General features: G+C 47.1%; 1 protein-coding gene across 19 annotated transcripts in view; it reads left to right on the top strand.

The window, feature by feature from the left end:
- The window catches only part of SORBS2 (sorbin and SH3 domain containing 2), a 923,152-nt gene that overhangs the window by 833,857 nt on the left and 72,785 nt on the right, over window positions 1-16,510 (top strand). For 7 of the 19 annotated variants that reach the window (XM_069631529.1, XM_069631528.1, XM_069631527.1 and 4 more), the window contains 2 exons: window positions 12,333-13,160; window positions 16,283-16,486. The exons of 11 other annotated variants lie outside the window; for them this stretch is intronic. In XM_069631529.1, coding sequence (XP_069487630.1) covers window positions 12,333-13,160; window positions 16,283-16,486 — 1,032 coding nt within the window. The remainder of the gene's footprint in view (window positions 1-12,332; window positions 13,161-16,282; window positions 16,487-16,510) is intronic. One more of the 19 variants, XM_069631521.1, reaches the window with a different exon arrangement.

Below are 16,510 nucleotides of genomic sequence, written 5' to 3'. Positions count from 1 at the left end.
CCCATGCACTTTCCCCCTTTTCCCTTCCCCATGCACTTGCGCATTCTCAATGTCACTGGGCCTAGTAAGATCGGTGTGTTTGTTCTCTCCCAGGTTCCCCTCCCATGCCTGGTCACGCTCTGAAGCACCTGTGTATGAGCGCAATATAAATAAAATATCATATCATCCAACCTCACTTCCATGCCTGAGACATCACCCATCCAACCTGGAAAGAATTTTGTCGCACCCTTCCTTCCCCTACTATGCTCAAATGGAAAAATACCGGTGGTGCATTGTGAGGTAAACCTATGAGCAACCATTGTTCTTTTGATTACTTCCTTCCAATCTCTTCCGTTGGACCACGCCCATCTAATGGCTTCCTTAATTATCCTCTTCTATCTCTCCACAATCCCATTGGTTTGTGGATGATATTTATTTATTTATTTATGTATAACTTATGTATTGAAAACTGACCCCGGGGCTTAAGGGCACTGAACAAACAGAACATAAACAGCAAACAGCCTAGCACCCTGATAGAGCAGTGTGTTAGATGGAACCGGAGTCAGAAGTACTGATTAGTTAAACAGAAGGGTCTTCAGTCCCTTACTGAACACCCTGATGGAAGATTCTTCTCTCAGGTTGATGGGAAGACCATTCCACAATGCTTGAGCTGCATAAAGGGAGGCTCAAATTTTGGCCTGTGTCAGCCGACAACCGGGAATCTTTAAAAAAGAGCAGTTGTTGGATCTCAAGTTCTATTTACTGGCTTTGGAAACCAAAACGTCCTTAAGATAGATTGGGCCAGAGTTTTTTAAGCAGTTAAAGGTAATCACCATTAACTGAAAACAGATTCTCTCCTTGATTGGAAGCCAGTGTAAGTCCCTGCCTGTGTTTGAGATATGGTCCCTTCTGTTTCAGTCCACAACAATTCTGACAGCATTATTCTGCATCACTTGGCGTCTATTAATATGGCAAATTGGTAAACCAATCAGGATGCTGCTACAATAGTCCATTCTTGAACCAATTAATACACATGCTAATGCTTCCCTGCTTGTCCTAGAAAGAAAAGGACGGTCATGGGACAGAAGTTTAATACAGTAGTCTGTGGAGGGTGATGTAGAGGCACCCTAATATATGGCACTGGTTTTGTGCACAATGACCCTATTTTTTAAATATATTTCCATTTCCTTCGATCTAAACTGAAAACCATTATCAGTGAGAACTACCCCTGGGTAACCCACATGTTCACATAATTCCTAAAAAAATGCAATCTTTTTTAGTGGTGACATGTGGTATCATCATCACTTCCGCCCATCTCGTTAAAATATCCACAACTACAATGCAATACTTCTGACACCCACCACTCCATATTGGCCCAAGCACATTGATCGCTTGCTTCTCCCATGGCCTTCCCAGTATATCAGTTAGAGCCATGGGACATTTCTCACTCACACACACCATGTCACTATTGGTGTAAAGGATACAATCCCTAACACTCTTCTCAATCTGGGCGTCACACGCAGGCCACCAATAATTGTTTCTTATCATGTGCTTTGTCTTCACTAACCCTTGATGACTTTCATGATCAAGACGTATCACTTTCTCCATCAATCCTTCTGGTGGTATAGGTTTATCTCCCCTCATGAGAATACCGTCATGTATACATAGTTCATTTCTCATGTTCCATAAACCTTCAACTTCGGCCCTTTTCACAGTTACTTTAGGCAGTCCTCCTATCAAATCTCTAATGATAATATTCACGTTGGCATCTTTTTCTATCTCTTTATACCACTCCTGTTTAGAAATTGCGGTTTCCCATCCCAAATTGCATCCTGTTCCTCATTATGATTCCTCGTTTCTACACTTGTAGTCACACCTGACAGACAATCCGCAGCACAGTTCCTCACTCCAGGGATGTATTGAACTGTGAAGTCAAATTCCTGTAATCTGAAATTCAAGGTTGCTTTGAACCAGCCTATTAGATTAATCTTTGCCCCTCTGTAGGCTTTAGGATTTATATCTACTTCATGCAAATATTTGGGTCAAAATTTCTTCCATTCCACTTCTGGGATGAGCGTATATTTTGCTCCCGAGTCAACCATCATGCTGACCGGAGCACCATTGACCTGAACAATAATTTTTGGGCTGTCTGTCACTGCTTCCTCATTCCCTACAGCAGAGATATACTCTTCACCTTCATCACTTTTTTCATCGCCAATCCAATTAGCAGTGGGATTTCTGTTCCTACAGCACTTATGTAGTTATACCTTTCCTTTAAAAATTCTGCAAATTATCCTGAGTACAAGACATATCGGAGTGTCGGCCTAATGAGAGGGACTGTCACATCTGTAACATGTCCTGACAGTAGCCTGTCCCCTGAGACTCTGTCTACCTTGTCCGTGCTGATTGTCCAAGATGGGCCCTCTTCTGGTGTCTCTGCTTTCACTGTTGTACCCAAAATCTCTGTTATCACCATTCCATCTCCTCCCCACACCTTGATTGTTTACTACCGCAATAGACTCTCCACTGGATTGTGGTACATTTACAGTCCTTTACTCTGTCTTTCGGGGCCTTCACACATTTCTCTGCATGTTCAACTTCCTTGGCCACTCATAAGACAGTCTCTAGTTGTGGTTAATCTTCTGCCCATAACCTTTCTCTTGCTTTGCTACTTTCTGCATTCTAACAAAAACTGTTCTCCGAGCCTTTGCTAAGTTTTTTTTATAGTGTTTACTCTTCTTCTTTATAGCCTTTTCATATTCATTCATGTCCTCACTCTCATCTGTCATTAGGTCAGACAAATCTTCAAATTTCTCTTGTCTTGCTGGCCCTAAACAATGTGGGAATAATGTTTTTTTTCTGTCTACACTATGGTTCATGCCACATACTACATTGACATAGTGTTCAAAACCCTTTAGCCATCTCTTCCATGGCAAGGCTGGTTCTATAGCTTCGGAAAGAAACATTGCTGGAGGGGGAACTATTTGCATTGCCATGTCTCCTGCACCTCTCTGGGTAGTCGTGGTGAGATTGGACCTGGCTGAGTGGACTTACCGAATTATGCACAATTTATAATGTTCTCTGTTATTGTTGTAAGATGCTTTGGCTGAAGGAAGGGCAAAATAAAATTGCAAATGTTTTTTTAAAAAAACACTGTGGTGAGGAGGGCGCTTCTGTCGCGTGATGTGATATGATATTTTTGCGCTCGTACACATGTGTTTCAGAGCGCGTTTCAGAGTTTTCGTGCTGCTCATCATAAGGATGCCTGACTTCCTGACATGGCTGCCCATCACGTGGTTAGGTCTTACGTTCACGGGTGTCTTCCTTTAATGTTGCTGCTTTCTCTGGCTAATGTTGCCATTTTCTGGCACTTCCAAATCAGTGGGAAATGGCTTATGGTGCTCAATTCGTCATGAATAATAGAAAGCTAGAGTGATTCTCTCCTGGTATCCCCTTTCCTAGATAGGCGGCACACCATCACTGCCTAGGGACTGATACATCATTGAGGGTCAGTAGAGACTTTCTATTCAGGGAGAAGTAGTTACTCAATTTGAGCATGTAGCAATCATACAAGGGATCTTTTCTAGTTTGTTGAAATACTATGTCGTGGTGTACCATGTTTATTACCCAAGATTATTGACTCAATATGTGTTTTCACTCTAATTCAGGAGTCTGCAACCTTTGTCTCTACAAATGTTTTGAATTACAACTCCCACCAGCCCTAATCAGCATTGTCAAGTCAGAGTTGCGGTCTAAAACAACTGGAGAGCCACAGGTTGCAGATCCCTGCACTATTATATAAAAGCCTTTTTCTGACATTATTGAGACATAGGCATGCCCAGTCCTACCAGGCTCCGAAAATGGTTTGGTTCTCTCTAAACCCTAGCTTAGGATTCTACTACACAAAAACCCTATCTTTATCACAGGTCTGCTTTGGTTATCCATTAGAGGGACTATCTTACGTCCAAAGTCACTGCCTGCTGCTGCAGATGAAAACAGGGCGGAATCGTTAGAACTGGAAATCAATGGAGCGCCAATTCAGGCTGCAGATGCGCTAAGCCACCCACGGTGCAGTAACACCTTGAAACACCTTGGGCCCGATTCATGGAATAGTTATCCGGTTCAAAGTGACCTTGCACTGCTGAAAAGTGACTTTGCACTGCCGACACAAACCCTGATTCATGGAACAGTGCAAAGTGTATTGTTGCAGTGCAAAGTCCGGGAAAAGTCAGCACATGGTCATTTTTTCAGTACAAAAGGACTTTGCAAAGAAGTCACTACTTCTCCACGAATAGACAGTCTCTACTGGCCCTCAATGATGCATCAGTGTCTGCAAAAATACAATTTGCACGGTTCCATGAATCAGGGTTTGTGTCAGCAGTGCAAAGTCACTTTTAAGCAGTGCAAAGTGAGTTTGAACCTAGCAGATATTGCATGAATCAGGCCCTGTGTGTACAGGCACATCACAAATACCCAAGTAAAAAGTTAAAAAAAAATAAACATGGTTTTGGGCCCCGTGAATCAGTCAACAAGGGTGGAAATCTGATGGTTGAGATACTTAACTCTGAGCTATGTTGCGAGACAGTTGGAAAGAAACCAGTGGCATTGCCATGCTTTTAGTCGGGTCGGGCTAGAAATGTCAGTCACAGCAAAACCAAAACTATTGTTTAGGGTGCAGGCTTAGCAGTCTCGGGAACATAGTAAGTGCATAGACTTTCAATTCATTGTGGCCTCTTTTTCACTAGTAGTGTTGTAAATGGAAAACAATTACTCCAGGGTTCCAACTGGAGACAGGGGATGAAGGGTTGGGGTGGAGCCAGGAGCGTTGCCATGGCGTTCACCTAGTAGGTTTATAGAAAGGGTTAAAAAAAAAAGCTAAATGAAATGCCATCCATTTTGGAGATATCACTTAAAACGTGTACAAACCGCATATTAAACCATCGATGCAGTCTATAAATCGCTATGGTAGCATGGTGAGCAACAATTTTGTGATTGTAGCTTCAATGGCCGCTCCCCGACTGGAATCCTACAATTACCAGTTTGCAATTTCACCACAGTCTAATAAAACAAATGTGGGTTTTAAACTTACTATTAATACTAAAAAAGAGCCTTGTGAAATAAAATACACTATACCATCACTTGTTTCTCGCAATTATTTTATACAGCATGGAGCTTTATGGCCCATCCCATTTCTAATAAAGCACCATCCTCACCACTTAAGTAACCATAGCACTCCAAATCACCCGCTTGCCGGTCTATAGTGCGTCTTCCTTTTATTTGATTTATATGCTTATACTGAGCCGCTACCCACAGGCATCGGAGCACCCACAAAGACAAGGGCCCTCATTAGGACCCTGGCGGAGAGGGTTTTACGCCGGCGTAGTGCATGGCGTACCTCTCCGCCAGACTACGAGTTCCCGTAGCGCCATGGAAGGATTTTTACGCCTGCTTTTTGCAGGCGGAAAAATCCATGGCGCTACGGGACATGTTGTTAATTACGCCACCGTAATCTACGGTGGCGTAATTAACGCCTTCCCCACTCCCATTATACCCTATGGGGCAAGAATGGGAATGGGGAAGGGTAAAATGGGGATTGGGGACTTACCGCCCCGCCAAGGTCGGCATGGGGCGGTAAGTCCGCCAACCACCTTGGCGGAGTTGGCAGCTTTGCGCCATGGACCATGGTGCAAATTGCACCATGGTCCTTCGCCAAGGTCCTAATGAGGGCCAAGGACATTTTCCTCAACATAACACCAGGCAAAGTTTAAATCAGAACAGTTGCTGACCTTATTCTATGGTGACTGTTTATTTAAAGAGGTGTGTTTCCAGCTTCTTTCTGAAACGATTAAAGTTTCTTTCACGTTTGAGCTCAATAGGTAAACGAATGGCACCCGGATCACGGAAGTTCATCTCTGAGGATGGCGAGAGGGAGCCCCTTTGGGTGCAGTGTGTGGCAGAGCCCTGGCCTGGCCATTTGGATTCACCGGATTTGGAATCTGGGGACTACATGTTTGTTGGCCCCTGGATCCAGGGAAATGCGGCCCAGCACCAGCACTGCTGGCAGTACCGAAACCTGCGCCTCTTCCTGCAAAGCTTTAGATACTGTTATTCTTTACCGAGAGCTCTTTTTTCGCTCAGATTCATCAAGCATAAAATGACAGGTGTGTGCAGTATACGGGGCGTTTAACATCGCAACATGTGATCATGCCTTTAACCATTAAGGGCTCGACGGTTTGTTGGCACTACTCATTGGTCGGAAAAGAGGCTCAAGGGTGTCTTTGTACAGCCCTCTGCCCTCGTGTGAGCCTGATTTGATATGTGTTTATTTGTTTAAAAACGATCAAGTTCTTTTCTCCGATCTTTGTGGGGGAATGAATTGCCCTGGCCTGAAAAGTGCAGGCCCCCACGCATTGCACCTGCAGGTAGGGTGACGCGTGCAGTACTCGGGTACTTAAGCCGGTTCCGTGCTGCTCTGCAATTTGAAGCTCAGCCCCGGGGAATGAGTGGGAGTATATTCTGAAACATTACAGTTCCCCGAGGAATGGAAACCATAGGAGGGTGAGTCACTGCTACAAAAATGCACTTCTGTTTCACCAGAGACTCTCCCGCCGACTTTAATGGGGCTAAAAATAGACCCTGGTGCAAAATGTTCTGTCATCAACATACAGCAGATATGCCTTGGGTGTGTCTGACAGCATGCCTTCCTGCTAAGCAACACTTCTGCAGGAGTTCAAACAGTGCCTGAGGATATCAGGAAGTGCAATGGGCTGTGGTAATATGTGCCTCTGGGGGGAAGCACTGCCTCTGAGGGTCCAGCGGTCGGTTCAACCGTATTGGCAATTCAGTGCATTTCTACGCAAGCAATGGTCAATGTCTTCTGGATTATTATATAAGGGGATATCGGCCAAGAATTATAGACTTGAAATGTGAACTGCACTGTTCACTCCCTTGCTGCTCTTACGCATCCCAGCAACCTTTGCTACCCCTGCACCCTACCTTTAACTGATGGGGTGCGTCTCCTATGTACAGTCATGTGTTGCTTCCCAACTAGGTTTGCTCTTTATATTTATCTGTCTTCCTTTTGCCTTGTACCTTTTCCTCTGTGTAACCGGTTACTTAAGCTTTGCATATCCTGTAACTGCTACGCCCTGACACCTTCGGGTCTGGTGCGCATTAGAAATGAATAAACAAACAAACAAATCCCACACATGCATTCCTACAATTGTTGTGGCGGCCTGCCCCTTGGCTTCTGGGCAGGGTGCACCGAGTACCGGGATCACCCAGGTTAACATTTGTACTGCGATCACGCAGCAGGCGGACTGCAGGGGGCACCCTGCATATTTTGGATAACCTGAGCCTGCTGGCCCCAAGTGCATGGAGGGCCTTGTGAGGGCCCACGGCCATTGCCAGGCCGCTCTGCCCCACAGAGAGGTGGTTATGGCTATTAACACTCTGGGACTCCCTCTAGGGTGCTAAGAGTTTTTTTAAATGGCAACTTGGGGCCAGGACTTTCCGATGCACCCAATTTTCATTAAAAATAATGACAAACCAAGATCACCACAACGGCAAATATAAAAAGGAGCTTAGTCCTTTTGCTATTACTATGGTGGCCATCGTGAAGAAGCGGCACAAGAGCATCAGAGGAGGGAAACGCGTAGTGTGGTGCAGTGGGATTTGGAGGGGGCGGCGGGAAAGGGGTCAGCGGGCTGAGGCGAAAAGAAAATGGTGGACACCCAGGGAAGGCATGCAGGTGACGAGTGGACACGGGTGGTGGCTGATGGATTTCGCCAGAGATCCTGGTAAACTGATTGGCTGAAAGCTCACTCCAGGGTGCTAACAGTCTGGAGTCAACTTGCATTATATGTATGCATTATTGTTGACATTTGAATTACTGATTTTTTAAACACTTCCATTCATTTTTCATTTTTGTTACTATGACCACATAACCTTGTTAGTATGTTATCAAGAACATATGCAATAGTAAAGTTAAACTGGTCGTTTTTTAATAGGGACAGCATTTTGATTTGTCTGTTACAGATTTTTAAATTTGAGGAAGCGATTAATAACTGTAAAAAATAGAAAATACTTTGGCAAAGTGTTGTTCACAAATACATTAGCATTGTATTACACCATGATATACTAACTACTCAAAGCAACATTATTTTGACGTTTGTTACTGGCACATGTTTTGTGGGTGTGTTCATTCTGCCATCAAACGTGCACTAGGGGTGTTTCAATTTTTAATTAGCTGGGAAGCATGACTCTTTAGCTAGCAGCAGATCAGCTGCAATATGTGCAGGTGATAGCGCCAGAATAGTTATAAGATATGTAGTACTGTCATGATCCTTGCAATACAGACCTGCTCACATTCTCTGCTGTGCTGCCACACACGGGGTATTGTAGACATGTAGTGCTATTCTTGCAGTACTACTCCCCACCCCCAGGCGCAAGACAGAAAGCACGCTCTGGGCCAGCACATGTGCTGCCATGCTAACACATGTGTCCTTGCTGCTGATTTGATAGCAACAACAATTGAAGATTAGCTCAGCCACGCTTGCTATGCAGGCCCTGGCATCTGTATGGATGTATAGTTCCCTGACAGGGCATCTCAAATTACCCTTCTAGATGCTGGCACAAGGTCTTGGCATGACTCATAAGCCCTCCCATCACACACCCCCTGCAGGGCAAAGAGATCATTATGTTCTAGCCCAGTGGTATTCAAACCTTTTTATGCCAAGCCCCCTTGAGTAAAAATGTTGTTTCCGAGCCCCTCCTTGACTAGAAATATTGCTGCTGTGCCCACCAGATGTCATTTCTGCTTATATTTTCTGTGAAAATCAGTCACTGTACACCCTTTTGAAAGAACCTCGTACCCATTGCCCCCGTGGACACCCTTTGGGCCCCCTTAGTAGGCTAACCCCACAGTTTGAAGACCACTACTCTAGCCTCACCCTCGTTCCCTCCCAAGTCTAAATGCCACTTCCGGCAGCAGCTTTCTTGGAAATCTGTTCCTTTGCTGCTGACTGCCTGGCTGGAAGCAAGAGGACCATTTAGTGCAGCGCTGCTTTTGACTCACTCCAAGGACTATGCGAATTAAGCCTGTTTCTTTAAAAGCAGAATGAAGAACAATGAAGCCTTCTAGCCATCTGTGCCCCTGTGCTTTCTAATGTTAAAATCTACTTTCCTTTTCTGCAAGTAACCTTTTTATTGAACACATGGCAACAGCAAAGGGGATCGCAGCTGACGGGACAACCATGTGCAAATCACAATGCCTAAGAGCAATGTGACACACATGCATATCTGTCCTATATAATCATAATCCTATGCATTGTTTAATGCACCCACACCTGAAATATATTCTAACAACCATTAAGAATATAACAAAAGAGAGAGACGAAATTGAGCCCTATTTTTCGGCCTAAATGAGCATTCTTGGCCAAAGTGAGGTTAACAGCTTTATTAACCTCAGTGCAACTTGATGGTGCACAGTTGCTTCAATGTGCATGGACTGCCACAAACTATATACAATGCAGTGCAGTTGTCCCAGGGCCTCATCTGTGCAGTCTATGTGGCTCTGAGGTCTTCTCATGGGGCTCAGGAGGAGCGCCAGGCTCGGGATGTGCTCAACACTGCCCCAAGCGCAGAACGACCACCTGTGCGCCATCGCACCTTCAGCAGCCATCAAGGCTCACGAGCGGCGGGCCTCCAACGTCTCACAAGACTCCATCTCCACATACCTACTTTTGGTAAGCAGCTTGTTACTACCCCATAACTAAGTCTGCAAAACGTGTTGGGCTCTTCCTCTCACGCTGAGACCAGTTCTCTCCACCCTCCTCACTGTTCGGCATCATCTCGAACACCTGGCCCTGCTCTTCCTGCACCTCCCTTTCTGCCAGATGCGTCTCTTCTGGTAAGTCCCGAAAAGAGCTATACACGCAGTAGTGGCCTCGACTCATTATGAAAGCTGATTTGGTGATATGCATCTCTCATATCAAGTCGAGAGACCACCTTGGCCTCCTTCATCATGAGAATCAGCTCATTTATGCCAGGGAGCGGTAGCTGTCCATGATCACTACTAGATTTACGCTGCGCAAATCAATGCAGACTCGTATTATGAGTTCTTTTTTTATCAGGACAACTGGGCTTAGCCATTCAGATGATTCCATAGTCTCTACCATACCATGCCATAGTTCAACATTATCTCCAGTTGTGCTTGTAACACTCCCCTTGCCGTCACCGGTACCGGTCTCGCTTTGTGCTTCACCAGGACGGCATCCTGCTTTAGGACTTGGTCATCCAGGCTCGGGTCTAGCCTGATCTTTAACTTGGCTTGGTCATCCCAACCCAGAATGGCTTGCCGCTTCTCTGAAAAGTAGACTTTGGTCTTGGTCACTCTTCCCTTCAACTTGATGGTACCCAGAATGTAGCCTAGTAAATTCATGGTAGCTCCTCCATAGACTTTGGGCTTGTGCTTAGTTGTCTGAACTTCCACCTTGTTCATGTTGACCATGTCTTTATACGTGTCAATCGGTAGTAGCTGCCATTTGCCACTTGTCTCTCTTCCCTTTGAACGGCACAAAATGCATCTCCTGGGAACGGGAGGCTTCCCACCAACTCCTTGCGCCTGCACGAGGTCTCCTCTACTGCTCTGGCTATCTGAATACCCTTGCCCAGTTGCAACTCTTTCTCCAAGATGAACTTGTCTTGCACCTTCCGACTGTTGGTGTGTATCATCAACATATCACATATCATGTCTTCAGCGGCCTCCCCAAAGGCACACAATGCTGCCAGTTCCCTCATCTTATCCTCCTCACAGCCTCTGTACACATCAACGGGCTTGAACCCTGCAAAGATTCTCTGGCCTTCCATGCCCAGCACATTAAGCAGCATGGCCCTCTTCCCCCACCGCAGCATAGCCTGCACCGCCCACTGTCTCCCAATACATCTCAAATAACGGTTCCCAGTGAAGCCATGAAATGGTGGGCCTAACTGGCGATTGCAGGAAGGCTAGGTGTGGTGTTGCACCTTGCACCATCCCCGCAGCGGGTTCCCGTCCCTGTCCTCATCACCAATTATCTTGTAGCCTAAAGCAGCACTCTTGGCCTAAGTGAGATTAACAGTTTTATTAACCTCAGTACAACTTGATGGTGCACAGCTGGACTGTGCATGGACTGCCATAAATGATATATAATGCGGTTCAGTTGTCCCAGGTCCTCAGCTCTCTAGTCTATGTGGGCCTGGAGTTCTTCTCATGGGGCTCAGGAGGAGCACCGGGCTCGGGATGTGCTCAGCACTGCCCCGCGCTCAGAATGTCCACCTGTGCGCCATCGTGCATGAAGCAGCCGTCAAGTCTCGCGAGCGTCAGGCCACCGACGTCTCGCGAGACTCGATCTTCACACCCTAACTAAACACACAAATGTGCTTCCAAAGCACTTGCAAACTTGAGCATGTTACTGCTACCAAGCGCAGACATTGCCAGACGTAATCCCTGCAGCAACTATTCTCCAATGCATCATTTTCTTAATTCACACAAGTTTGCCCCAAAAACCTCAGCATATGTTTTTTTCCAATCAGTTTCCACCCAAACTTGAGTACATTTTTGAAGCAGCTGTGAAAGTGTTGAAAATTAAATCTCTTCTGCTCACTCGCAACTTTTATAGCTTAATCAACAACTGAGCATTTGAAATAGAAAGCGTTTCCAGCACAGGTCCTTTTCTTTCTGGTCTTTGAGGACAACTCCTGCTGTCTGATGACATCAGCAAAGGAAAGAAAGGTCACGCGCTATAATGATACATTGGCTGTGCAGGGGCCGGAAGTGACATCTTGCAGTGAACACAAGTGCGACACGTCCAATACGTTCGTTGAATGTCTAATTTGCTCTAGCCTGTGAGGATAGCAGAAGTCTTCCAATCACCCAACGCCCATGATGACTGCACACAAGCAAGCCGCATGGCCTTCTGCCTGGCACTTGCTTACTCCCTACTAGCCCTTCCTGGAATCCGTCCTGGGCCCTCTTCGCCAAACACACGAGAGAGTCCAAGGCAGACAGGGCAGCCCACCGCAGCTCACATTTAGACTTTGCTCAGGCCTGTGTGATTCAGACGGTCTCAATGTGCGACACTTAAGCCTCTGCTGAGAACTTGATACAGTTTCTCTTTTCAAAGGTCTTCCCTGCATCGCTGACGTACGCTCCAAGCGTTCAAAGTATGTGTGCTTCCTGAAATAACTACTCTGTCACCCTGAACCCGGCACTGACCTCTTTTCATTTCTGTTTGCTCTCACTGAGTTCTCTTTCTATGCTGTTTTTTTGTTTTTATGCTTGATTTCTTTCCGTTTTTTCCTTATCTCTGAAGCTGGCTTCCTGTAAGATGGCCAGCCCGCCTTGCTCTTCACCAGGCGCTGGAGGGCCATCTGTCACGGATCCTAACAAAGGGAAACTCCATGCTATCACCAGCGAATGGTTGTCATTGACTGTTGGGTTGTCACCTCTGAGCACGCCTGCCCCAACCCCGCCACCGTTTCCTGACCACTTTCTCAATGATATAGAAGAACTGGGTACCTTGGCATTAAAAAGTGGCCAGCCTGAACTGTTGTCCTCAAGCACTCTCAAGTCCCGAGTTAAGGACGATCGGTTTGTTCCGATAATGTCTCCAAAGTCCCTTCTCTTTACGTCTTTCCCTTCACCTCAGCCCTTTTCCACGTCTTCACCTGTATCACCTCTGCTTACCACTCCCCAGACGCAAAGCACGTTTCACGCACCCACTACTAACGATGGCACAAAACACAGTGACAGAAGGCAGAAGTACCTGCAGGAGGCACCGCGGGAGGAGCCTCCTGCTGGAACAGGGACTTCATGCTACCCAGAGATTATCGAAGTGCCCAAGATGTTGGGCCATCAGGTGATCTCCTCAGGCTCTCCTACAGTTGCTTCGCCACCAAGGACACAAGCATCGGCTGCTGAACAGGAGGAAGAAGTCTGCGAGGAGCTGCTCTCCATCATCCAGGGGAGTCAGCTGGAATGCCAAGACCCAGAATTCTACAGGTGCGGGCCTGACCTAACAGAGCAGCTTCCAAGGTTGTACATAGAAGAGGAGGGCCGGAGTGGGAGTGCACCATCCGTGACGGCAGTTCACGCCAAGCCTGTTGTATCTCCCGAAGATTTCAACTCAACAATCACAGAGGTATTTTACTAATTCATACTGAGCTGTAATTTCTTTCTCTGTTTATGAGACAGGGGAGGACCTAACCTTTAGACTTGAAGGTGCATGCTGTCATTGGTGCACATATGACCTGCCTCCATACACGCCATCATTTGTTTTCATTGATTAGAATCTGTCTGCATGCTTTAGCTCCTCCTTTGCTTGCGGCATCCCTTGTCCCCCTGTTCTTCTACCCCCTACTCCCCTCTTCCCACAGTCTCCTTTTCCTGCTTTCTCCTTCTGATTCGGACATGGTACTCCAGGATAGGGTTATTCATTGAAAACCTTAATCAACCACAAGGTAGGGATCGCACATTTCAGAGGAAGAGTCCATTAATGTTCTGCTGTTGACCCTCCTGACATTAATCAAGCATTCATCCTCCATATAGAGCAGAGTCCAGGGGACTCCCGTCCTGATGGTAGCGTGCAGGGCCGGCCTTAAGGGCAGCAGCGCCCTGGGCGAAATGGCCCGCCCACCGCGCGCCCTTGGTTAACAGGGGGCGGGGCGAAAGGGGTCGGGGCCAGGATGGCCAACTTTTTTTTGTTTGTTTTTTGTTTACCTCCTCGCTCTGGCGAGGAGGTTAAATAGGGCGCATTAGCACCCCATTGGCATTGAATGAGCCCGCCGCCGCGGGTTCATTCAATGACAATGAGGCACCTACCACCAAGCCAGCTCGAGGGAGCCCTTGAAAGACTACCCCCCTCCCCCGAGCTGGCGTGGTGGGGGGCTAATGGCGCCTTTTCTTATAAAAAGTGTCCGTGGTTGAGGGGCCCATTTAAATGCACCCACCGCCGGGGGTACATTTCACAGTAAAAGGCCGCCTGCTGCGCCTTCTCCCACAACGCCAGCTCGGGGGAGCCCTTGAAAGACTCCCCCGAGCTGGCGTGTTGGGGGCTAATGGCGCCCTGGGCAGCCGCCCGGCTCGCCCCCCCCCTAAGGCCGGCTCTAGTAGCGTGCAGTGTGTGCATGTGTACAATACGTTTTGCTTTGCACTCGTGTAATTCATTGGCACAACAATGGTCAGTGACAGGCTCTTAAAAAGCGTGGGCTTGTTTCACGGTTGCAGCACTGACAGCTTTGATGATCAAATGCATCGGTCCATTAGGAAGCACCTGGGCCATTCTCCCCATTGATTAGAATTAATACTTGAATTGGAGTTTGCCCAATCTATCTGGGGCCGCTCACTTCGGGGGAGAGTCGGGGGGGGTGGCGCCACTCACTTTGTTGACAGTACTATATGCCCAGTGCTGCTTAACAAAGGACCATCATTCACAGCAGGCCCTCTGATGAATCAGTGACGTATGTCACAAAACTGCACTACGAGAGAAGCCTTTGATCTATTTCACCCACTCCCTTGTTTTGCTTTTGGGCGAATTGCACGTTCATTTCGGAAGCAATCTTACATTTGGACAAGTGAACCCCCCTCACTCCACTATTCGCAGTGGATCTCATACTAATATGTGTGCTCGGCTAGCGTAGAAATAAGTGTCCCGCTTGATATGCAATTGTACTGCACCAAAAATAAGACTTTCTAATGCATGTGGCAGCGACATCCAGTAATATGCGCTGCATCGTTTTTTTGTTTCCACTTTTCATGGCATTTCCTTACAATACACATGGAGGCCATGAACCAATCACCACAGGCGGTGACTGTGCGTTGCCCTTACGTAGGCAAGAGGCACCAAGCAGGCAGGCCTGCCTCTGTCACCTCACTCACTCAAGAGTGCACGGCTATAGCAATGGCCATATCCATGTAGCCATCTCTAAGACATAGGGCCTCATTACGACCCAGGCGGTAGCCGGCTGCCGCCGGTAATGATTTTTTACCGGGTCCCAGAAAAGGGCAATAACCGGGTTATTCCGACCTTGGCAGACCCGCTAATTGCCCTTTTCTGAGACCTGGTAAAAATCAATCCCCATTCCCATTTGAGCCCAATGGGGCTCAATGGGAATGGGGAGGGAGCTAATAACGGGCCCGTTAATGACGGGCCTGTTGTTAGCATCCTGGCCTGCTAGCGGGTCCCGCTTTTCACGTCTGGTCTGACCAGGCGTGAAAAGCGGGACCCGCTAGCAGGCCTCGTAATAGGGCAGCCCGTAATGAACGGTACTGGTCCCGTACCAGCACCGTTCATTACGGGACCGCCAGGGTCCTAATGAGGCCCATAGTGCTGTTGAAGTATGATTGCTGAGGGAAGTAGGCGAGATGCTGGCACCAAGTCACATCTACAATAGGGGCCCTTGCCATTAGCAACCATCACATTCATTTACTGTTCAAAAGGCTCCCTCATGATTCGTGAAGCTCCCAGGCGGGACACAGTGCTAGCTTACACTAGTAAGTACACGCTAAGGCGGCCTTCTGACCAACCTGCTCTAGAGTGGCAGACATTCTTGCCATTCACAGAGGACATTGGTAGGGCCTTGGCTGCTGCCAACATCATGACTGGATGGATGCTAACACTGGTTTGCATACATCACATCATATGATGTAAAATAGGGCTAGGACGAAATGACCTAAGTAGAAAAGTCCTACCGCCAAAAGTCCGACCCCCATTTATTCGCAAATGTATATGTGGGGGCGGGGGGGTAAAGTTAATAAAAATGTATAGGTGTAAGGTGGGGGGGGGCCTGTGGGAGGTCTCCCCCAACATATATATATGCGGAAAAATTAAGAAATAAAAAACGGACTTTTGGTGGTCGGACTTTTCATCTCGGTAATTTCACTCACATCCGTAAAATAGTCTTGTGTAAGAAATGCTTATGCATTATCATTGTGAAACAAAGGCGTGTCATCACAACAAGAATATTTAATAGAGCTATCAATAAATGGCTCTATACTTTGGAAAATGAATATAGGCTACAGTAGTACACTGCTGTGCACCACAAATACCACTAGACGTCACATTAGCAACAGCAGCCAAATGCTGATGGCTGCACTAGTCAATGCTGGTTAGGTAAATTGCATGGTTTACATTGTACGGTGCTCTCTCTGCTCTCTCTGCTCTCTCTGCTCTCTCTGCTCTCTTGCGTGCACCTGTATAGCGCCATGCGCTCTTCACCAATGGCTGTATTGATCACGTCTTGTGTTTTTTCTTAAATGTTTAAGCCAGCATCAGTTTCCTTTGGAACGCAAGCTCCTCCTCCTGCTTCTTCTCCTCCTTCCCAACTTTCTTCTAGTCATCCATGCCACTTTGCCAAGTCACCCTCCTCGGAGCCTGTCACTGCACTCTCCCCATCCGCTACTTCCTGCTCTCCACCACTCCTTCACAAACTCCCGTCCAGGCAGGAGACTCGGTCTCCACTGCTGAAGGTAACGGAGCCTGCTGAGTGTGAC

This window comes from Ambystoma mexicanum, chromosome 6q, assembly GCF_040938575.1.
Source record: "Ambystoma mexicanum isolate Mex_15411 chromosome 6q, UKY_AmexF1_1, whole genome shotgun sequence".
NCBI classification, from domain to species: Eukaryota; Metazoa; Chordata; class Amphibia; order Caudata; family Ambystomatidae; genus Ambystoma; species Ambystoma mexicanum.
This window is presented reverse-complemented; position numbering and strand designations above follow the sequence as displayed.